The following is a 23,187-nucleotide window of genomic DNA, read 5'->3' on the forward strand; positions in this document are numbered from 1 at the left end:
CCTGTATGCTGCTGCTGGTATTTGCAGGTGTAGCCCAGATCTTGCTTGCTGCATTGCTTGTCTCCCAATGGGCTTTGTGAGTACATCTGCCAAGTTTCTTGTGGTGTCCACATATTTGATCTGCACCCTTCCCTCTTGAACATTGTTACAGACGAAGTGATACTTGGTGTCGATGTGCTTAAGCTTCCAGTGCTGTGCTGGGTCCTTACTAACCTGTATGCAACCAGTGTTGTCTGAGTAGACTGTCGGGGTGCCTGTGGCTATACCAATTGAGCATAGTAGCTGCTTGAGGAAGAGCACCTCACATGTTGCTTCTGTGGCTGCAATGAACTCTGCCTTGATGGCAGACAATGATACACATTTTTGCATCGCTGACTTCCAGGCTACTGGGTTCCCATACACTAATGCCACTGATCCCAATGTACTCCTTCTCTGTATGGTGGCATTGCTTGCCCAGTTTGCATCACTGTGTGCGACCAGTGGCTCTTGTGACTTATTTGCCCTATAAACCAATCCAACCTCCTTTGTGCTTTCAAGGTAGCGTAAGACCCGTTGTGCTGCCTGATAATGCTCCTGTGATGGTTCATGCATGTGTCTGGCGAGAATGCCCATGGTGAGGCTAAGGTCAGGCCAGGTGCTGTTGGCAACCCAGAGTAGCTTGCCAATGATCACCAGATACTCCTTCTGTTGCTTTGCGCTTGCAACAAGGGTTCCCTCCAGTATGCTCTGCATTGGGACCATGGTTGGCTTTGTACATTTGTCCAGGTGCTTTGCCAGCACTTGGTCAATGTACCCTGACTGACCAATTGTCATGGTGCACATCACACGGTCTCGACTGATTTTGATGCCAAGGAAGTGAGAGACCTCACCACTATCTTCCATCTTCCATCTCTGGCCGATCTGCTTCTTAACCTTTAGGACTGTGTCCAGCCATGGTGCTATGACCAATGTATCATCAATGTAGATGACCACAATGGCCATATCTTCACCCTGTCCCTTGGTGTAGATGCAGGGAGCACACTCTACCTGGAAGAATCCCATGTGTTACAAGGACCTATTGAACTCCTTGTTCCATTCTCACCTGGACTGCTTTAGGCCATATAAACCCTTGACTACCTTGTACACCTGGCCAGAAGGTACTCCTGATCCTTCTGGTGGCTTCATGTAGATTGCTTCCTTTAACATGGAGTTCAAGTAAGCCATAGTGATGTCCAGAGCATGCACCTCCCAGTTGTTCTGTACTGCTAGTACTAAGATGGCTCTGATTGCTCCAAGGGGAGCTACTGGAGAGAAGGTTTCTTGGTAGTCAATCCCCTCTCTCTGTGTGAAGCCCCTTGCAACCAGTCACACCTTGTGCTTGATGGGCACGCCATCAGCATCAAGCTTCAGCTGAAGCACAACCTTAGAGTCTACAAGTGGTACTCCTGGCAGTTGGTGCACCACCTCCCAAGTCCCCATTGCCTTGAGTCCTTCCAGCTCCTTTCATATTGCCTCCTTCCAGAGCTGGGCATCCTCACTGTTCATTGCCTCTCCAAGGGTTGGGTCCAGGTTCAGTACTGCTGTGTTGGCGGTGCCTACTGTGCTGTCTATAGCTGGTGGGAGATCCTCCACTGTGGCCTCTGATCTGGTTTCCTCCTCCACTGTGGTTGGCATGACACCCTCCTCCTCGACTTCTGTAGTTGCCATGGGCTTGAATGCCTCCTGTTGGCAATCACTCCATCCTTTGTCCTCATGGAACATTGCTGAGTTGCTCCATTGGATTGACGCGGGCTGGTCTGGGTTGCAAAATTTCCATGCTTTGTGCTTGTCATCATACCCAATCATGATGGCTGGCTTTGCTCTAGCCCCATACTTGCCTTGCTGGTCCTTCCATTGAACATGGACCCATGCTAAGCATCCAAAGACTCGCAGCTGTTGGGCCAGCTTATGTGTGGTGGTTCCATAAAAGGCCTTGTGAGGAATGGCCTTGGTGGCTGACGGGGTGAGGTTCATCATGTGTGCCACTGCTGTGATTGCATATGGCCATAGCTCTCTGGGGCAAGCTCGACCAATGAGCATTGAGTGCATCTTTTCTTGGACCGATCTGATCGCTCTCTCTGCCCATCCATTTTGGATACTGATCCCCGGGATGCTCTTTTGCCACTTGAAACCTTCCTGAGTTTGCCAGTCTTCAGCTCCCAAGCTGCACCACTCTCCTCCATTGTCACTGCAGAGCATTTTGAGTTTCCTGTCCATTGTTCATTCCATCCTGGTGATCCACCTTCTCAGTGCTGTGAGTGTGGCACCCTTAGTGCAGAGTGGTTCCATGTAGATCAGGGAGGAGAAGTCATCCACAGCAACTAGTGCATAGTGGTAGTTGGCATGGCCCTTGAAATCTGTCATCAAATCTATGTGTACTAGCTCTAGTGGTGCCCCTGTTCTTTTTGACTCTGATTGGCTCATCTGCACTCGGGTCTGTTTCCCTTGACTGCATGCATTGCAATGCTTCGACTTGTGCTCCATCCTCTCATCAGTACTGAGGTAGTGCACCTGGATCTGCCTTGTCTTGTCTCATCCCGGGTGTCCAAACCTCTCATGCCAGAGGTAGCTGTCCCGATCTCCTGTGTTCTTATCATCCTCTGGGACGTCGTTGTGAGTCTCCTCCAGCTCCAAGGCCAGTGCTTGTCCTCACACTTTGAAGTGGCCTTGTCTCCTGTTCCTCCTGAATTGCACTTGGGTACCATTGTTCTGCTTTATGGTAGTCCCAAACTCATCAAAGGTTACTCGTGCACCATTCTTGATCAAGCCTTGTATGGACAATAAATTAGCATTGAGTTTCAGCACATAGAGCACATCCAATAGCTGGATAGTAGCCTCACCAACCTGAAGGGAGGCATCTCCTATGGCCTTCACCTGAAGCCTTTCGTTCCCTGCTGTACTGATCTGGCTGACCTTGCTTGTCGAGGTGAGCAGCATTCTCTCATCATTTACCATATGATGAGTTGCACCTGAATTGATGATCCAGGTGTCACATGCTGATCGCTTGCCCCCATCAATCGCTAGGAAGGTGCACCTGAGTTCCTAGTGGCTTGCTTCTTGTGTTGTATTGTTGTTCATGCAATTTCGGGCGATATGGTTCAGTCCTCTGCACATGTAGCATTTTGGAGGGGCTGAGGGGTTGCGGGGATTGCATCTGCCCCTTGGTCCCTGCTCTGCCTGGTTGTTGTCCCCCTGCTCCACCCTCGTGGCAACCCTGGCTGCCCCTCTAATGCGGCCAGAGATCTCACCATCCTGCTGCTTCTTTGCTAACATGTGGTAGGCTTCGTCATACTCACAATCTGGCTTGGCTGTCTTGAGTGCATCGATGGCATTGGCATAGAACCAATCTTGGGCTGTGCAGCGATAGAGAGTTGACTTCTTGAGGTCCTCATCGAAGTGCTTTCTGAGACATGCTGCATTGTTCCAGATCGAATCGAGTTCCTTGCCTAGCCTGACAATGTCTCGATTGTGCAAGTGCACTGTGTGGATATGATCCTGTAGTCCTGCTCACTTTACAGCATCATTCAGTGTTAGTGCTTTCTTGAGCTTGGCATACAGCATGCTGCCAAGTTGGACCTCCTCATCTGCACCCCTAATGGTGTAGGTGTCAATGTGACTGTCTGGGCTGTTGTCGCAACAAGCATGGATGAGACCCACAAGAGCTTTGTCCAGGTCTTTGTCGTACTCCTCGCTTCCAGGTGCAATTATGCCATATAGTATCTCCTTTGCATTGTGTACCCTCTGAAGGCAGTCAATGAATGTTGGTTCCCAAGTATGCCAGTTGCTATCGCTAAGCTTCTTGATGTGTGCGATGGAACTTGATACATCCTTGGGGATCTTTTCTGTCTCTCTGCATGGGGTCTGGCCACTGATGCTAACAAGGCCCATAGCCCATACAATCGCCTCCTCAGCCATCAGTGCTGAGTTTGCTAGCTGGAGGATCCTAACTACCTGCATGAGCCATCCTTCCTCTCAACTGTTACCTGTGGCCACAGCTGCTTGTTCATCATCTCTTCCTGTCTGTCTGGCTCTTGTCGATGGTGGCATTGCACTGAGCATCAGACTCTTAATCAGTTGAAGTGTCGTTGTTGATGATGATAGTTCTAAGTACAAATGTGAGTCAAGTATCTTCAAGTTTTCGCCACTCACGCATGCTCGGAGTGCATGCATGCATGTGCTGCTGAGCCCCTTTTGTGCAAGCCTTTTACTCGGCCGTAAACACTTTCTCTGCAGTCTCTACGCTTTGTGCATCTTTTATCTACTTCAACTTAAAAAAGCTCTTGGCACTCGGGAATGATAATTTTAGCTTATCTGCCAAGACCCTTTCGATTTCCACACTTGCCCAAAGCGAAGGGAGCACAAGCTCTCTACACTGCCTGCCTACTTCCGCGGGAGCATTGCCTCAAATCGTCTTCCGCACACACAGGTCAATACTTCGGACACACCGCTCTTCGTCGTTGAAATGGTCGATCGAGGGTGACTGAATCGGCCTAGGCCTAGTTCTGGAATGCACCTGTATTGCTTCCAGTTGACCCTTCCATCGGACCTCCCTCATTGCTTGCGTGGCTGGGATGATTGACACCTTCCATTACACTGACACCACCCATCAGCAGCCCAATGTCAAGCTCGCTTAGTGACGCCGGGCCTGAAGCACTGCCAGGAGAGCTCATGCCCGGCGAACCCATTCCTGCCGTCCTCCCAATTCCGCTGAGATGAGCAGGTAGAATCCTGCCGCCATACTGATCTGGTGGTGACATTCCATTGGTGCCGGCATGACTGTTGGTGGGCAGAGGCGTTTGGTTGAGCGGTGTCAGCCAGTCAAAGTTGGACAGGTAGTACTGCATCCATTCATCGCGCCCGTTGCTTTCGAAATGCACACCGTCAGCTGTAGTAGCAGGTGTGAGTGCCGGATTGGTAGAAGGAGCGCGGTTTGAGTTGGTGGTGGTTGTTGGAGTAGGGCCAAGAAGTGAGAATACGGAGAGGTCGGCTGTGGAGCTTCTCTCTCCCCTGGCTTCGGATTCGGCGATGCCCGCTGAGGCGCCTCGGTGTGTGCTCTCACTGCTGGTGCCGACACCATTCTGACCTTCCGGATGGTCGTCTCCCTGGTCTGCTGACGCTGTGCCTCGCTCTGAGCTAGTAGAGAATGTCGACCCAAATCTGCCATTGCCTACGTGAGACAACCTTGAGCTTTGATCCATGTTTGCACCGCGGCTCACACCCATAGCGCACGCCGAAACTGAGCCTGCTCCTGCAGCACTGCTCTTCCCTCTACCCGGCGCACTCGCGACCTGCCCTGCAGCGGCCATCCTCACAACCTGTCTCGCCAATACCACCAAGTCCCTGGCCTTGTGGAGACTAGCTGTGGTTCCGACGTCCGCGTAGATCCTCTCTTTCTTCTCCAGATATTTGATTGCCCGATCGATGCTCGCCAGGTACCCGAACGCCAAATCCTGGTTGCTCGGATCACACAGGATTGCTGCAAGTACGACAGTGCAGGCCGAGTCGAGATAGAAGCTGCCAAAACGCATATTGTCGAGTCCGGGTCGAGGCATGTCAGAGCGTGCGTTGGAGATGGCATCGATGATCTGTTGACCTGCAAGAGCCGATGTATGCGTCTTGTCGAGGACACTGCGCGGGATGTCGGTAGCTATGGATCGGCAGTACAATGCAAAGATGACGAGAGGGCTGTGCACGAGCAAGCGGAGATACCACCAGAGCGTCGTAAGCGAGTAGCGACGGACCACAAGGTCGGATGAATCAGAGTCGTCGTCTGCGTCGCGATGAAAGCCGTCGCAAAGACCTCGGCCCAGCTCTCTGGGCGCCTCTTGTCGAATGCGTAACATCTCTGCCTCCATCCGTTCGGACGCTAACAGGACATCGTGTGCGTTTGCTGGTGGGTTTGCAGAAAGCTTCGACATATCCGAACAGACCTTGGCGATCTGCGCATAGACGAGCAAATAGGCGTCATGCGAGTTATCCGGCCGAGGCAACTTGGCAGACACATCTCCGTCCTGGATCGCCGAAGGCTGTCCAAACCAAGTGGAAATCATCCTTTCGACACCATAGCACGTCCACCACAATTGTCTGTGTTCCACACTTCTAGGATTGCTGGGCGAGTAGAACGTCTCGCGATGAAGGCCGATGGAGATGCACATTCGTGCTGCATAGCCAATGTAGAGATAGGCGACGTTGGGACTGGACCATTGAAGCGACAGGAAGCTCATCAGCACCAGACAGCGTGCGCTTTGGATGCTTGAGTTCTCGACGATTTCCTCGAGTCTCTTTTTGGCGAGAAGGAAGAGTGTGGTTGCGCATGCGATAGCACCTTCTCGAGTCATGGGTACGGGCGGCGCATGGATATCCTCCCAATCACCTTCGTCCATTAGCGCACCAAGGGCGAGGACGACGTAGAGCGCTGCAAGCTCATTTGTACGCATGCCTGCCTTTTGACCTGGCTGTGGACCGCCTGGACCAGATGCAGCCATTGAGGGAACGCCTGAGAAGCCGCGAGAGAGGTAGCCAGACGCTTTGGCGTCCTTGACCCATTTCAAGATCTGTCGTTTGGGCACCGCGCCCAGCTGTGGTTGAATGAGGGTCATATAGTTCTCGATGAATCGGTCGACGATGGATGGAGGCAAGAAGGTCGAATCTCCCACTGCGTCTTTGGCTGCATCGAGGGTAGGGAAGCTCTTCTCCGAGAGACTTTGTCGGAAGATGATATCCTGATGACCCCAGATCTTCATGCTTTCGGGAAGATGCGAGGAGCGGCGGCTCTTGTCTGAGACGGCGGAGGGGCCATCATTACTTGCGTTGAGGTTGCTTGTTGCTGCTTTGTTGGTGCTGTTGAGACGATGCTGGTGTTGCTCTCGCAGTCGCAAGGCCTCGATGGTTTGCGCAAGACGATGCTGGAAGTTAAAGTTGGAAGTGAATCCATAGAACTGCATGTTGCCCGTGTTCTGATCGTGTGCACGGATACCGTCTTCTGTATGCAATTCTGTGTGATGCTCTGTCGGCTCGTCCTGATCGATGGACGCATAGAGCGGCAAATGATGCAGCACATAGCCAGATTTGCCCCTGTTGCTGGAAGAGCGCAAAGGTTGACGATCTCCCCATCGGCGGTCTGCAATCTGATCAATCATGGCACGTTTCTGTCTCTTGGCTGCTCTTGCTTCGGCGGCAGCATGGGCAGGAGCCTCATCAACGCTGTCGGCATCTTCTCGATCGTTGTTGTTGCAGTTTTCTCCTGTGACACGTGATGCACGAGCTGCGTTCGGAACGGAGGATGAGGAGCCAGTAGGGCTGACTCGTTTGGGCGCGGGCGATTCTACGGTCTCGTACCTGCACTCTGCTGAGTGAGCTTTGCATCGATGGCAAGGTTGCTCGCCATTGCACTTTGTCTTGCGCAAGCGGCAGACGAGGCATGCTCTGGCTACACGGAAACGCTTGAAGCCGTAGTCAGCTGCGTCTGCGGACGACATGTTGCTTTCCTAGCCACCGGTAGGCTCCTAATGTGGTGATAGCAGCAGGTTGTCCAGAAGCTTTGTCGTAGTCGTTGGTTGAGTCGCATCACTTTCGCTGCGTTCCAAGGCTGGATGAGCGTGAAGGTTGACAAGTGCTGGATAGACGGTTTGGTTTGAAGCTGACGGACTGAGTTGCGGTGAGAGGAGCTGCGCTTTGTACGACAGTTTACTGCCTCAGCCGGAAGGTTGCTCCAGCAGACTGAGAGCAGAAGAGCAATTATGATGGTCGCTTGCACACTGCCGGTGGCAACAGTCTGTTCCGACGAAGAAGTAGCGCCTGTTGTGCCAGACAGACGTTGAGAACAAGCTCGGGTCGTGGTAGAAGTTTTGGATTCAGCCGTTAATGAGATGGCAGTCAGCGGCTGTGTAGATGAGGTAGGACTGTAAGATGGGAGGAATGATCTTTCTTTCTTTCTTTCAACCTGGTTCCGCGGCGTTAAATTGCTGTTCTTTGCAGGCGCAATGAAGATGGTGATCCGGGTCGATGTTCGGTTCGCTCCGTTCGGCGAAAACTTGCCCGGTGAGCTCGACCTTGAAGCCGAATTGATATGGTGTGGGTTGAGGCTGAGTCTATCGACGATAGTGGCGGCAGGTCGGCAAAGAAGAGCTGGGATTGCTGGGATCGCTGGGGTCGCTGGGGTCGCTGCCCAGTCGCAGAACGATGATAACGATGCCTCGGAAGAGCCGATCAGAAATTGGAGAATCAGCGCCAAGATTATTGTGATTGTGGAGAAGAACGCTTCTCCCTTTCGGCGGCCTCGGCACTTTACGCGTCTCTTCGCCTTTTCTACCTCTTGGCCTTTTCTACCAGCCTCGGATCAACTGTCTGCCCTTTGCCTGAGCTCAACCTCGCTTATCTCTTGCATCTTTCAGACTTACCCGACACCACCTCACCTGAACAACAAGCTCATACCCACACACACAGCCTCTTCTTTGAGCACCGACGAGACCCAACGAGACCGATACAGTGGCTGCGTAGCCTTGTCAGTTTCAGCCAACCAGCATGATGGCTGCTACGATTGGGCGTGAGTGTGAGGGTGATGACAACAGCGTGACAGGCGAAAGCGACAGGTTGTGGTGTGTTTTTATACTCGCAATCTAAGCTGTCAATTTCAAGAGCTTCTTTAGCTCAGTTGGTACGAGCGTCCGACTGAAGAATTCAGTTTCACCAGTCGCCACTGCGAGCAGTGGACAACGAGGTATCGGGAGGTCACCTGTTCGACCCAGGTAAGGAGCATTTAGTTTTTCTATCTCTCTCATTTTTTATTTTTTATTTTTATTTTTTTATTTTTTTGGTTTCTTTCCCACCTTCTCACACACCACGCCGTCTTGGCTCGTTTAGGAAGTACCGGTGCTAAAGTGATGTCCTTAAGATGGCTAGTGACAAAGTCAGGTCGTCGACTGTGCAGATTTGTAAAGGTGACAGCATGGATTCTAGGTTGGCGCCAAGATGCGATGAGGAAGACATGCGAGATTGCAGAAAAAAAGGATGGCTTCCTTGCAACTGCGGGGCAGAGAACAGCGCGGGGTAAAACTTGTCTCCTCTTTTGAAGCGTTGAGAAGAAGCGGATTGGCCGGTCTGAACCGGCTACTCTGGGATGCAGGCGTTGGAGCAGCAGATCGCTCTAAATTTGCAGGGGGGGGGGGGTTAGGGTTCCCCTTTCGGCGTGGGAGTGTGGTGTTAGCCGGGCTCTATTCAGTTCTAGACGAGCAATGTGATGTTTCGCAGCAGCCACCAGCCAGCGTTGCATGGATGAGGACCCTGCCTTGGAGCAAGTTAAGCTAGAGGAAGGTAAGGCGGAGTGTAAGACCCTCGTCATGCTGTTCTTCTATTGTATGGCGAGCTCTTCTCCGCAGCAGACGTGACAATCAGGAACAACGAAAATGGGCGCAGAAGCTTCTTTGCTGAGAAATTCAGGAGGAGTTAATTTGGATGATTTTTGAGGCTGCTCAGCGTTTTGAGAGAAAGAGAGAGAGAGAGAGAGAGATGGATCTAGGAGCGGCTTGATTCCTCCACAAATGCTGAGTGGCGGATTGGAGGTTTTGTATAGCCATACCATTGACAGATTGAGCATTGACAGGTTGAGCATTGACCTTCTCTTTCATCATCCTCTCCATCCCTCCTCAAGCCTGCACAGACCTATTCTCCTCGACATCCATCCTTCCTGATTCCACAGCATTTGCGAGCTCGGCTTCTCCGAGCCTTCTGGCATCTTAAAAAGCAAAAGCGGCAAATCCAAAGTAGTAAGTAGTAACATTAACTCTAACCTCGATTTCGACTCTTGCCTTGTCCTCCAGCCCACCGTCATCCAAGGAGGAGAGCAGCAAACAATAACAATTTAAATGAACTGCTCTTTGAAGCGGATATACCGCCATCCTCCCGTCGGAAGCCCACTGTAACGGCGCTTCTTCTCATCGGTTCCTCCGTAGTGGGATAAGTTGGCTCGATATGCTCATAGTCTCGTCGGATCGACCGACGACTCTAGCTTAACTCAGACTCATCATCGCCACGTCACGTCACCTCACCTCACGCTACGCCACACCACGCCACAGCACTCATGTCTGCCTAATCAACGACCATCGGCCCTGCCGTCGCTCTCTCTTCTCGCTGGAATGCTGGGTCGCCACCTGTCTACACTCTTTTGCTTTCGTTTGCGTATAATTGCGCAGCTCAGCCCAGCTTAGCCACGGAACAGCCTCCATCACAACTTGGCTCAGTCCTCGTCGTCATCCATGTCTTCTCCCGACACCAAACAGAACGATTCCGGTCGCATCCGATCCAGTCGAGCATGCCTTCATTGTTCTCGTCGCAAGGTCAAATGTGATGGTCTGCAGCCCTGTAACAATTGCACAAAGGAATCCGTCCTTTGCGAGTACGGCGCTCAGAAGAAGCGAGGCCCCCCAAAGGGATGCGATCCTCGAGGTGGCCGTAAGAAAAAGCTTCAAGAGCCACCTGCGACCACACTCGCCAAACGCAAAGCGCCGTCATCGTCCAAGAAGGACCCCCCACCGAGTAACACCAACGAGGTTCCCATAGCCGCAACCCCTATTCGCAAGCCATCGACAACCAACAAGAGCGCAGCTTCCTCCTCATCTTCATCACAGCCCTCTCAGTCGGATCATGAATCAAGCCGCTCCGATCCACTAAAGCGAGATCTGCAAGCTAGCCAAAGAGGTGTAGCGTCGACGTCGCAACCTCCTATCGCTTCCCTCACCGCCAGACCTTCCTCTGATGCCCGCAGCTCTCCAAACGAGAGACCAACAGCACCATGCCATCTTTCCTCCTCTTCGCAAGCCCACCACGACCCTCACCGAGCATGGTCCAGACCTTCCGCGCCACAGCCCAGCCGCTCCAGTCCGTCTCTTTCGAGGCATTCTTCTTACCTCGCTGACATCACAACCGCAGCGACCACCTTATCGAGCCATTCTTTCCCTGCCGCAGATCATGCTCCTCAGCATGCCTCTGCAGATCACAAGCAGCCCTATCCGCATGCGCCACCACCTTTACATCATCACGACAGCTATCACCCCTCCAGCCATTCGTGCGGTGCCGGCCCCTCGTCCTCTGTTGAACCTGCCCTTCCTTTGCAACCAGCCTCCTCGGGACAGCTCTACGATCCTTATCCGCTTCAGGCGCCTATGCGCAACTTTCACCGATCTTCGCCTCTGGCCTCTCATCCTTCCATGCTCCCGCCTCATGCTTTTGCGTCCGCAACGTCATCCAACCTGCCATCCCATCCTCCACAGGATGCAGCTCGACACACGCCAGCAGACCGTGCAGATGTTTCTACTTGGTCTTCTGGCCGCTCCAACACGGCCACCACATTCGCTTCGCCGCGCTCTCATGCAACTCGTAGCTTATACGAATGCCCCGTCGGCCACTATCAGTCCGGCACATCTCCGTTCGATCGCGCATCAGCAATGCCGTCAGCTTCGACTTTGTCGAGTCGCCATCCTGTCTCGGCAAGTAGGTTGACCGAGCCATCCAGTGGCAACACTACTCAGCCAGGTCCCGCAAATGCTGCTTCGTCCTCGTCGCACAACACAGGCCTCAGTACCTCGCCTGCCCTTACTGGCCATTCACACGCCTATAGTCCATCCTCCACTGCAATGCCACATCGACCGTGGTACAACGGCTCGCAACCATCCTCACCGCGAGATCCAAACTCAATCTCACGGTCTCAGATCTCATCTCCTGGCGCCAACTGGCTTGATCACCACATTCGCCCCGCTTCGGCAGCCGCTAACCATCCTCACGTCTCTTCTCGAGTTCATCTTGAGGATCGGCTGCCACCACATATTTTGCAACGACTACTCGACATCTATCGAGTATTTGTGCATCCGCACTGGCCTGTCATCTACCTGCCCTCCGTCACTTCGCTCCATTCGCTCAAGCGTTCACGTCCCATCGTCTTTGAGGCCATCCTTGCCGTAGCATCCAACACCTTTGATGCCTATCTCGATGCTGCTGCTGACGACGATCGCCAGAGCTCCAACCCGGTCCTGGAGTTGCTCTATGCAGAGTCGCCACAAGGCACTGAGCCCTCCTGGAAGTCAAACGAGCTCCGTGACCACTTTGTGCACCGAGTCAAGACCCGCATCTTTGAGGGCAAGTTTACCCAGGATGTCGGTACGATCCAGGCCGCCATTCTTATCAGCGTCATCGAGCTCGGGTGCGGCAACCCCTCAAGCGCGTTTCAATTTGGTGGAATCGCATGTAGAATGGCACTAGACATGAACCTTCATCGATGCACCACCCAATCCTCATCTGCACCAGCAGGTAGCAGCAGCGGGTGCCAAAGTCACTACTCGTCCCCTCACAATGGTGGAGACACGAACAACGCTAAGACAGGCCAGTACAGATCCTCACAGCTGCAAGAACGACTGCGTACTTTCTGGGCATGCTTCATTCTCGATAAGATCCTCTCCACTGCTTTGGACAAGCCTGCCCAGCTTCGCAGTGCTGAGATAGAAGCAGATTGGCCATCCGTTCAAGAAGCTGATGAGTACGATCTCTGGCTGAACGAGACAACGCGCAAGTTTGTCGAAAAGAGCCAACTGCCACGCCTCGAAGGTGTCAAGGTACATGCGCTAAGCAGCTTCAAAGCTTGGGCCGAAGTCATGGCTATCCTCGAACGCATCCTCGAACAAGTCTACAGTCCCCAAGCAAAGCGCGATCGACGCCGTACCAATGGCGCTTCCGACTACGAAGCGCTGCTGAGGCTCAACGACCGCCTCACCAAATGGCGAGCTGACTTGCCTTCCCACCTCAAGTGGTCAGGCACCTGGACATCACCAGAGCTCTTGTCATCCACTTCATCCCAGCATAGCTCTGCTGATCGCAAAGAATCTGAGCCCCACCGCGGCCTGCCGCCACAGATCCTCACCTTGCGCTCATGGTACTGCATCTGCCTAATTCTTTTGCATCGACCGCGTGTGCCAAAGTTGCTCGAGGGACCAAAAGAGCGTGGTGCAGCATCTGCAGAAGAGTCTGCTCAAGTTGCCGCAAAGGACGCCGAAGAGCCAACATCATCAACGAAGAAAGGAAAGAAAGGTGCAGCCCAGCCAGCGAAGAAAGGCGCACAGGCTTCGGCGAAGGACAAGCGCCCTGAGCCAGCCGGACTCGACATTTGCAACGCTGCTGCCAAAGAGGTTTGCGATATCTTGCATGTCTATGGCTCCTCCTTCCGCATCCGCAAAATTTCCAGCAGCTGGGTCTACCTCATTTTCCAGAGTGCAACCATCCACGCCGCCATTGCAGCTAGCAAGAGCGTTGTGGCTTTCAAAGCGCGCCAGTCGTCGATCTGGAGTCGAAGAGGCTCCAAGATGCGTCTCAACGAGCCAGCATCTTCTGCAGCAGACTCGCACAGCGGCAACGATTTGGGAGCGCCAATGGGTTGCGAAGACGACCCTGAAATGCACGCAGGCGGCGGCGATGAAGCTCATCATGTTACGGAGGCTGACCTGGAGGGCTCATCAGAGCTCGTCAAGACCAGCGCGAGATATTTGGCCGAATGTGTGCGGTATCTCAAGCGTATTGGACCAACATGGAAGAGTGCCTCTAATCACGTTGCTGTCCTTCGCAACTTATGCATTGCAAGTGCTCAGGCTAGGCCACACAGTCCAACAGTGCTAGAGTTGAACGGCAACGATCAGCGAGCGGCAGGCTACAGTGGCAACAATAGCATGATCAAGCGTGAGGATCAGCATGGCTCAGCCTCAGCTTCAGGCACGAATCGTGCAGATCTTAGCTCATCCGGCGGTCTCGATGTGTCGCACCACGGCTTGCAGCATCAGATCGGCCAAAACGGTCCTATTGTGCCAAGTCAACATGCAAACGGCGGCACCCAGCAACACAGCCATCCTACCGCACATCATGATCAGCAAATCTTCCAAGGTCATGACGGAAAGGCGCAGAGCCTAAACATCGGTGATGCCCCCGCCATGGGTATTGGATCGACTGACCATCTGCAAGCCCATTTCCTCCATCCTCCGGGCTACCCGCATGATCAGATGCAGCCGCCTAATCCCGGTCTTGCTGTTCAGCAACGCCACCCTCACCAGCAGCAGCAGCAGCACCACCACCACCAGCATCACCCGCAAATGCAGCAAGCGCTCTATCCAATCAATGCAAACGACTCGGCATTCTGGGCATCCATGCCTGTCGCTTCAGAAAGATACAATGAGTGGGACGAGTTCTTCAAGGCTTTCAATCCGAGCTCAGCGAGCACAGACGTTGCATCGCAGAATGCGAACTACCATCCGACAGCAGCAATGGACTTGATCACTGCATTGCAGGATCCGAACAGATTGTTGAGTGGGTTGGGCCCGCAGCAGGGTCCTCAGCAGTAGGCTTTCATCATGTCGTCTCATCGGTTATCGTTCAATTAGCTAGTCGTTGTTGCAAATGCAAATCACAATCTTCGGGGCTTCCACGCTCATTATTGCACACATCGTCTATTCGAAGCTTGTAGCCTATTGGGTTCAGAGATTCGTCACAAACCACCATGCACACAGAAAGATACTTGAGTTGGTGTTGAAAAGATTTCCGATTCCACAAAACAGTTCTTCCAGAAGAACTTAGATTTGCTCGATGCCAAAAAAAAAAAAAAAAAAAAAAAAAAAAAAAAAAAGAAAAAAAAAGCAAGTCAACTTACACGCACATGTCCATCAAGCTTACCCAAAATCATCCAAAAGCTTTACTCCTGAGCATCATACCACTCTCCCTCGACCTCATCTTGGTAGTCATATCCATAATCATCATCCCAATCCCTCTCGTTCAAAGGTTTACGCGTAACCCAATTCCAAACTTTTGCCAACAAGCTCTTGGGTTTGGATTGAGGATCAACTATTCCGACTGCATCTCGTTCGTCGATCTTCTCCGTATCTTCTTCTTCGCAATCTTTGTCATCGCCACTGCCCTGGTCATCAGGTTCGGTAGGGCTGGAGGTGGGAGAAGCGGGAGAGGAGGTGGAAGGGCCTTTGAGAAGGGGAGGGATGTCATCTGGGTGAATAGAAGCTGGGTCTACACTAGCGGTGCAAGTTGGCTTAGCCGAGGAGGCAGGGGCGCTTTTGGTGACTGGTGCTGATGTGACGGCTGCCAAGTTAGCTTTATCTGTAGCAGAGACCGGTACAGATGTTGTCAAAGCAGGAGCGGAGGTGAAACTAGCTGGACCACCAAACCGAGGAATGGTAAGGGTGAGCATAGTCGAATAAGTCATTCCGTCAATCACACCTGTGAGAGGGATGGTTACAACTCCAGTAACAGCCGCTTTCATAGAGGTGAAAGAGGAGAGATTGATCGGTGCCTCCATAGGTGTAGCTTTGGCTGATGCGGGGTTGGAGGTAGACGAAGCCACCTGTTCATCCGCACTAGCAGAAGAAGCAGGAGGTTGGGCCGCTGGAGTCTTTGCTCCAGCCGCAGACCCGAATGCTTCGGCAGGGACTAAGATGGTCATCGTCTTCCAATCCCCTTCATCATCGTCAGCTTTAGCAGCGTTGTTGATTTTGCGGTTGGGTAAGCCAGCGATGGATGTGGGGAGCGCTTTGGTGGGAAAAGTGACCGTCATGATTACTTCTTCAGCCGAAGCCGTCTTGAGAGGGAGGCGAGCGGCATCGGAGGTGGGAAGGAGGGTGGTTGCTGATGCTGCTGCTGCTTCCAAGCTTGGGAGAACGGAGGGGATGGGGACCGCGGGGGCGGAAGGGCCAGATGCTGGAGGAAGGCTAGCTGGGACTTCGGGTACCGCCCAAGTTGGAAGGTCCGTCGGCACAGCTGACGTGGGGAGATCGGTTAGTACAGAAGCAGTGGCAAGATCAGACGTAGGCACCGGCGCATCTCGAACAGGCGCAGAAGGTACAGCAGCGGAAAGACTAGGAACAGTATCCGCAGCACCAGAGGGAACAGTAGGTACAGGAGGCGAGCTGAAGTCGCTCGGAGCAGGGGGAGCGACCGATACAGCTGCTGTAGCTCCCGTCACAGCAGTAGCAGCCGGAGCAGCAGGACTTCCCACCGCACTAACGACAGGAGCAGCAGCACCCGTCACCTCCGGCACAGCAGCACTCACCACCCCAGTCTCGCTCAACGGCGTAGGCACACCCAACCCCAACTGCCTCGCTACCATCTCTTCCAACCCTCTCCTCGCCTTGTTCCCTAACAGCTCCATCTGCTGAGCAATCACATTTTGATAAGTATCACTCCCCTGCCCCGCTGTAGACACACCTGCAGCTTGCTTAAACAGACCTCCCTCAGCCGCATTACCCGTCATCTGCTGCACTGACTCGGTCGTTCCCACCTGACTAACCTGTTCCGGACTAGCGAGCGTAGTGGAAGGAGTCGCATCGTAGTGATTCACCGCGTTCATGGTGGTATTACTCGTCGACAACGCCGCTTGAGCTGCAACTTTGAGAATCTGTTCGAGCTGACTCGCGGGATCAGCAGCAGGCAGGGGTGGGTTACCCACAGCATAGATATCTTGCTCTGTCATGGGTGTCGAAGGTGGAATTCCAACTGCGTAAATATCCTGCTCTGACATCTGAGGCTGAGCGACAGAGATGTACCCAGCAGGAGCTGCCGCTGCATCTTGCCTTCGAATAACAGGAGCTGTGTTGACGGGGCGAATCGAAGCAGCGAGAACGAAAGCAAGCGTAACGCTGCCAATGAGAGAAGCGAACTTGGGTGATGGAATCATCTTGTGAGTTTGTGCGTTGGTGGCGGCCAGGAAAGGAAGTGTGAAAGTCGAGAGGCGAAAGAACTAGGAAGAAGTGGCACACGGACTATCAAAGTCGGACCAAAGGATTAGGTTTGTTCGTTGGGGGCGGGGAGAAGGCGAAGCGATAAACCAGATCGTTCCTTCTTTGTTGGTTTCGAGTAGAGAGAAGGATAGGCTACCAGAGCCTTTGAAGAGCAAAGTATAGGAAGAGACTGAAGAGAGAAATCAGAAATCAACACCAAGAATAAAGAAGGAAAGGAGGAGGCTGCGAGGGGGAAGAGAAGAGGAGGTTGTAAGTTCCGATGGAGATATTTATACTTTTTACAGTTCTCCTCCCACCGTCTGTCTCTAGTAGATCTGCCTGGGAAGGAGACGAATCACAAGGTCCGAAAGGAGAAGAGGAGGGGAGAAGGGGGTGGTTGATAGTTGAACGGGCTTCTACGCAGAGAAGAAACTGTGAGGTAGACGTCAACTCGAAACCGAGACTTGGCCGCAACGGCAGGCCGGGCTTGGCTTGAGTTCTACGCCAAGTGTTGTGTAAGGGAGAAACTCTACATGTGGAACTAGCGCCTCCTCCTTCCTCGTTGATCAGGGTCTGAAGGTCGTCGGCAGGAAAGCTTCTCGAAAGCATGATGGAACGGGAGGCCATGCAGTGCGGCTGCAAGTGTAGAGTTCTGGACCCGCAATTCGACGGCATCGTATCATACCTGAGTTTCCTATCAGCCTCAAACCTCACAGCTCTGAGCTGATGATAGCTTCTACATTACACGAAGCGGCACTTGAGGCGTGCGCCTCATTAATTCTTATCTGCCTAACTTGGCAAACCACTTGCAGACCTGGTGTTTCGCCAGTCCATGACGCCCAGCCTTGACACAGCTAGTCAGTACTTCTCTCTCAAAAACATGTGAGCACCACTCCCCCAAACACCAACTGAGATTAGAGGCATACGGTTCACTGAAGCTTCTTAACTTGGCCGGCCAAAGAAAACAAGGGATGTAGAACAAGATCATGCGCAAAACGCATCTTGTGGGCGGCGGCGCTTTTTGACGTGTGCCGTCCAACGTGTCAGATAAGTTTTAGTAGCCGAGATCCCAGCTAGACTCGCACGGCAGGCGCAAGTGAGGATCAGTTGGACGATAGAGAAATAATGTTGCATTGCCGGTCAGCAGGGAAAGGAGTAAGGAGCAAACAAAGCCAATGAATGGAGTCGATGGCGACGCGTGTCGTCCAGCTCAGTTGCGCACGCCTCGTCAGGTGCAACAAAAACAAAAGCTCCTGCCACGCCTGGGTTACTCTCTCTCGTGCGAATACATGCCGCACGAGAACGTACAATCAACATCTTCTCGCGAGGCGTGACAGCTCCCCTCTAAGCATCTCCAAACGCCTTGTTTTCCAGCCACTTCTCTGCTTCTCCCCACGATGCTTCGTACAACTTGAACGATGCATCCTGTCAAGCCGCGCGAAATCGGCCTGGATCAGGTCGAAGTTGTCCCCAAGCCACAATCTTCCCGACCACCTTCATCTCCGTTGACGCCAGAACAGCATTTACAACGCATCTTGTGTCGGTATACAACCAACGAATCTGACACTGCAAAGCTCTGGCTCACAACCGCTACTGCCGCCTTTCAGGCGAAGAAGCTCGACATTCAGACACGCTCGAGGTCCCTCGAAGCCCTCTTCCGCGCCTCTTACTACCATGAACTCATCCGCGAGCTCATTTTCAACGTTCGCTTACTTCCGAATGCCTTTGTCCATGATGTCTTGGACACCTCCCAAAACCCCGCCGTCGTCCGTAACTGAGTGAGCGCCGAGACGCTCTTCAGACGTCTCGATCAGCAAACGATGCATCTCGATCCACCCGAACTCTTTCTCGAGACCTTTCTGCGCTGCGCCCATCAATCCGACCCCACCCACCACACCTCTTCCTTGACCACGACTACACCTAGCCCTAGCACTTACTTCAATCAACCCTTCTACGGTCCCAGTCTCTCGCTCCTCCAAGGTCACATCACCGTTCACAACAACATCTTTACCACCTCGGCTAAACCCATTCACTCGGACGAAGACAAGGCAGAGGAGTATTCTGAGCCTGAGTTGCCCGTCCCCAATTGGCAAAAGTACTATATCAAAGTCCTTCCCATTCTTCAGTCGTCCGGCTTTGGCAAGACTCGGATGTGTGTGCAACTGAGCACCATCAGTCCTGGTATGCTCATTTGCCTTCGCCACAAGACACAAGCTGACGACAAACAACACCAAGAGTCCTTTCCGCCCCAAGACTCGCTCGTCTTTGAGTACTTTCAGCGCTGCAGGGATCGTATCTTCAACGCCGAGTTCCCAACGACCCCGGAAGATCATGAGCGCTTCAACCAAGCCCATCTAGGCGTACTCGCCTGGCTTGCTATATATTGCAAAACCATCGCTTTCTACCTCGAGCAGCTCAAACGAAACGCCCATGATTGCTTCGGCACCCCTCGCCGATGCGATTCCGATCCACGCCTATGCTGGCAGACTATTGTCTATCAACTCGCCGTGGCTATTCACTCGCCCTCTTCCGGATTCCTTCCCAACAAGCTTTTCGAACAGCCTCAAACGTGTCCTCGCATCCCTCTTGTACAAGATCTTTCGGATTCGCTTAGCAGCAACGACGCCACCACTACCTCCACTCCCACAGAGCAACCAACAAACCGAACAAAGGCCGAGCTGTACGCACAAATGCAAACTCCACCGCAGCTCTTCGGCACTCGCAGGCTACGCAGTGTCATGCTCGAATACATTTGCAAGTCCGCCACCGAACTGGACCAAGAAATGTGCATACAGCTCGCAGCGTGTCTCAAAGAGCCCGAACTCCTCGTCACGGCAATAGAAGAGTATCTCAAGCCGCATCTTGACCGACTTGAGCAATCGGCGCCGGACAAGACGGCGCAGTCTTTCTCCTTCATCGCATTGGATGAGTGCGGTTCCATGCCCGATCTCCTTCAGATCATACGTCGAGTCTGGTTCCATGCCTTACCCATGTCGACGTGGATTCTTCTCATTGATGCCGACCCCTGTCTGGTGCCGCTTGCCGAGGACACCTCTCACAAAAGCTCGCGACGCACCTCCAGTGGCAGCAGGCATCGCGTCACCCAACCTTTCTCGTTCATGCCCCTTGATGTCAACTTTTCCGAGCAACAACGCCAAAACCTCTTTGCTGACGTCCCAACCTTAACACTCCGGAAGCTCAATCAGCTGCTTCCGACGCTTGGTAGGCCCTTGTGGTATAACAAGCTTTATCACAGCGAGCAGGGCGTAATCTATCCGCGCGCCATCATCGACAAGCTCCTCTACCCTGCCGGGTGGCAATGGAATTTCCGTCCATTTTGGATGCATCACGACGCAATCAATCAAAACCTCTTGGCATTGGTCTCGCAGCGCATCTATCTCGAGGTCTCCAGTCGATCCGCTCCCAAGTCATGGTATGGATTTATTCAGAATCAGATTGGACAGCATCTACGCTTCATAGGCCGTATCTACTCCGCCTCCGACTCCATCATCACCAACACACCGAGCGAGCCACCTCTCAGCGCCGCTGCTGCCTGGTTCTTTCGCGGTGAACCCAAGGACACACATCTCAAGTGGGGAAAGGTAATCGAGGCCCTCGTCCATGCCAATGAGCCTGTCGGCTTCAACCTCGGCACCAAGGGCGAGCACGGCGTTGCTGTGCTCTGCACCATGGCTATTGATGTCGCCGCCTCGCAACTCTACTCGGACGTTTTGAAGCAATCTCTTTCGCCCTCTGCCAACACCTCGAGCATCTATGCTGCTGTCTTTGGCCTTGTCCCGGTCCGTAGATGGCTCAGATGGCTCATCGGAGGTCGAATACATCATGCTGCCTTTTCGTTCCCTCCGCCAACGACTCACGTCGGCTCTGGCGAGGATGGCGGTCACGTCGGCTCTGGCGAGGATGGCGGTCACGTCGGCGATGCGATGGAGGAGGACTCTGTTGCATCATCCAGCGCGGACTTGGAGTCTGAATCGATGAGTCCGAACTCTGCCTTTGCCGCAGCAGGCACGATGGATGAGACATCTGCACTGTGGCGCTGGGCCGGCCGCGCCTGGCTCAACTTCAAGCATATTGTTCCATCGGAAGATCAAGTGAATGCGCAGAAAGTCTTGGACGCAGAAGAGCTCGTCCAGCTCTGGTTCCGACAGGCTGCGGCACAATGCATCACAAACCAATCTGGTTGGGACTTCCTCATTCCCGTCTACGAATCGAACACCAACGAAGCGCCCAGCGATGCCGAGATGTTCGACAAGGCGAAGCTGTCGTACATTGCCATTCAGGTCAAGAATTGCATCAAGCGGCCAAGCAAGGCGGTGAGGGATGGCGAGGTGGGGCCTCGTTTGGCGATGGCCGAAGGGAAGCAAAAGGAATGCCTCGAGCTGTTCTTTGACCTCAAAGGGCATCACGATCACCAGCAAGGTCACATGTACTCGCAGCGACGGCACCCGCAACCAAAGACGGACACACCTCTAACGCAAGCAGACCAGCGAGCACGTCAGCTGCTGCGTCACCACCTCTACATCGCGGGGCAAGACAGCGCAACATTTCCGCAGCTCAATTGGCTCCTCAGTCCGGCCAAGGAGCAGGTGGCATTGCTCTTTGGCGGTGCTGACTCGGTTGAGACGGTTGATTTCGACCAGATGCAGGCGAGATATGTGCGCGACCAGAAGAGTCAGAGCGAACAAGATGCATGGGACGAGGCACAGGCGCAGATGCATGGCGTGCTTGTTAGTATGGTACCAAAAGTGTTGAAACGCGTGTGAGCGTGCGACAAACGGCATTGATCACAAGTGTCGATTGCGATAAGGAGCATTGCTAAGTACATGATGATCACCACTATATATATATATATATATGTTCCAGTATTATGTGTATAATGTGTGTTTACCAGGACGATAAGGCCGAATGAGTGAAGTTGGCGTTAATGTGAGCTCGGAGTAGAAGTTACCTAGTTAGGTCACATGCTTTAATTTAAAGCAAAAAAAATGAGAATGGAGACTGCATGAGTCGAACACGCGACCTTTCGCAAATTAGACAGGATGCTAAGCGAACGCTCTACCAACTGAGCTAAACCCCCGATCGATGCAAAAGAGCTCTAAAATAGCTTTAATATTACATTTGAATATAAACCTCCAGGTTTGTCTCTTGTCAAGCTCGGCAAAGAAGAAACAAATCAACCTTTTCTTGATGATGCGGGGTGACATTGAGTGCTTTGCCGCCAGTGTGCTATCCAGGAGCTAGTAGTCTGCTCGTCATCGGAAGAGTGATGCCACCATTTCGTAGCCGTCAAGTTTTGCGAGGTGTCGATCTCGACCGGCATCCTCTTGCTTCCTTGACAAGGTGTTTCCCCCCCCGTTGCTCTGCTGCTGTGATCCCGACTGAAGCAGCTGTTTTGTGCTACTATATGCTGACTTGAGCACCTTTCACAGCTCGACTGGTAAGTCAAGCTACATTCACGGTAATGAGTGGCCATCGCTTGGCGGTAAGCAAAGTCTTTCGACATCGTTTAAGACAGATTGGCAGCGGGCCAATACGGCGGAGTGAAGCGGGCGGCACCATCCACCAAACCCTGCCAAGCACACGATTGGGATGAGCGGGTACCACAAAGATTGCTGCATCCCTGGCTTCCTCCTGTCTTGATAGTACTGCCTAATCACATGTCCAGCAATGATCACTTTTCCACTGACCGTCCTATGGAAGAAACAAATTTGGTACGCAGCAACGGTCTCCCGCGTAGTCGGAATGACTGCTGGTATAGCCACCTGGCTCGCTACCGCATCTAAATACGGAAATGAAGTTCTCGATGTCACCACCACCAACGCATTACTTCCATGCATGTGGAGAACACTCGTCGCCGCCATTCGTCCCAGCAATCCTCGCACCTATCACCACTTTTATCCACCCTCAATTCCTCAGACAAAAAATTGACCACTCTTAAGAGAGAACCTATCGGATCACCCACCAGAAAGGATAGACCTTTCAGCGAGGCAGAAGAACGTTGTATGCACAAACAAAGTTGCCTTGCAGGCATTACAGGGTTGGTGCTGTTTATTGCAATCCGGGTCTTGTGGCCGTTTATCATGTATACTGTATGCGGCCAAGTATGAGTTCAGTAAAGAGTTCTTTATGGGTGGCGTTGTGGTGGCGATTATTTGTGCTTTTGCTGCTTTGTTGATTTTTACCTTCCTGCCGTTGTGGGAGGGAAGAAACCATATCATCAAAGTCATCGGACGCCGTTTCGGCAAGAGAAAGGAGAAGGAAGGAAGCGAAGTGAACCAGGAAAGGAGAAGTTCGGAGAAAAGTGTTGCAAGCAGCGTGGGGGCAAGCCAGTGGTTGAGACTACGTCTCCTTCCAGGTGATCATATTGTGCCTCGGTCTCAGGCCTAAAGAGCATTGC

General features: G+C 52.9%; 4 protein-coding genes and 2 non-coding genes across 6 annotated transcripts; 3 read left to right on the forward strand and 3 right to left on the reverse strand.

The window, feature by feature from the left end:
* Window positions 1–4,514: 4,514 nt before the first annotated feature.
* UHO2_06635 (uncharacterized protein) lies at window positions 4,515–7,496 on the reverse strand (the record flags this gene model as incomplete). The annotated part of the gene is made up of 1 exon (XM_041558804.1): window positions 4,515–7,496. The coding sequence occupies one exon, from the start codon at window positions 7,494–7,496 to the stop codon at window positions 4,515–4,517; it is 2,982 nt and encodes a 993-aa protein (XP_041414738.1).
* Window positions 7,497–8,656: 1,160 nt separating this feature from the next.
* On the forward strand, window positions 8,657–8,775 carry tRNA-Phe(GAA). The gene has a single exon. It is a non-coding gene; the product is annotated as a tRNA-Phe (tRNA).
* Window positions 8,776–10,271: 1,496 nt separating this feature from the next.
* Window positions 10,272–14,390, forward strand: UHO2_06636 (uncharacterized protein; the record flags this gene model as incomplete). The annotated part of the gene is made up of 1 exon (XM_041558805.1): window positions 10,272–14,390. One exon carries the CDS (start codon window positions 10,272–10,274, stop codon window positions 14,388–14,390), a length of 4,119 nt encoding a protein of 1,372 aa, XP_041414739.1.
* A 347-nt stretch (window positions 14,391–14,737) lies between these two features.
* UHO2_06637 (uncharacterized protein) lies at window positions 14,738–16,726 on the reverse strand (the record flags this gene model as incomplete). Its single annotated transcript, XM_041558806.1, has 1 exon — window positions 14,738–16,726. One exon carries the CDS (start codon window positions 16,724–16,726, stop codon window positions 14,738–14,740), a length of 1,989 nt encoding a protein of 662 aa, XP_041414740.1.
* Window positions 16,727–18,589: 1,863 nt separating this feature from the next.
* On the forward strand, window positions 18,590–21,553 carry UHO2_06638 (uncharacterized protein; the record flags this gene model as incomplete). The annotated part of the gene is made up of 1 exon (XM_041558807.1): window positions 18,590–21,553. The coding sequence occupies one exon, from the start codon at window positions 18,590–18,592 to the stop codon at window positions 21,551–21,553; it is 2,964 nt and encodes a 987-aa protein (XP_041414741.1).
* Window positions 21,554–21,782: 229 nt separating this feature from the next.
* On the reverse strand, window positions 21,783–21,867 carry tRNA-Ala(AGC). The gene has a single exon. It is a non-coding gene; the product is annotated as a tRNA-Ala (tRNA).
* Window positions 21,868–23,187: the final 1,320 nt, after the last annotated feature.

The sequence above is a fragment of the Ustilago hordei genome (genome assembly GCF_900519145.1).
Source record: "Ustilago hordei strain Uho2 genome assembly, contig: UHO2_contig_20, whole genome shotgun sequence".
NCBI classification, from domain to species: domain Eukaryota; kingdom Fungi; phylum Basidiomycota; class Ustilaginomycetes; order Ustilaginales; family Ustilaginaceae; genus Ustilago; species Ustilago hordei.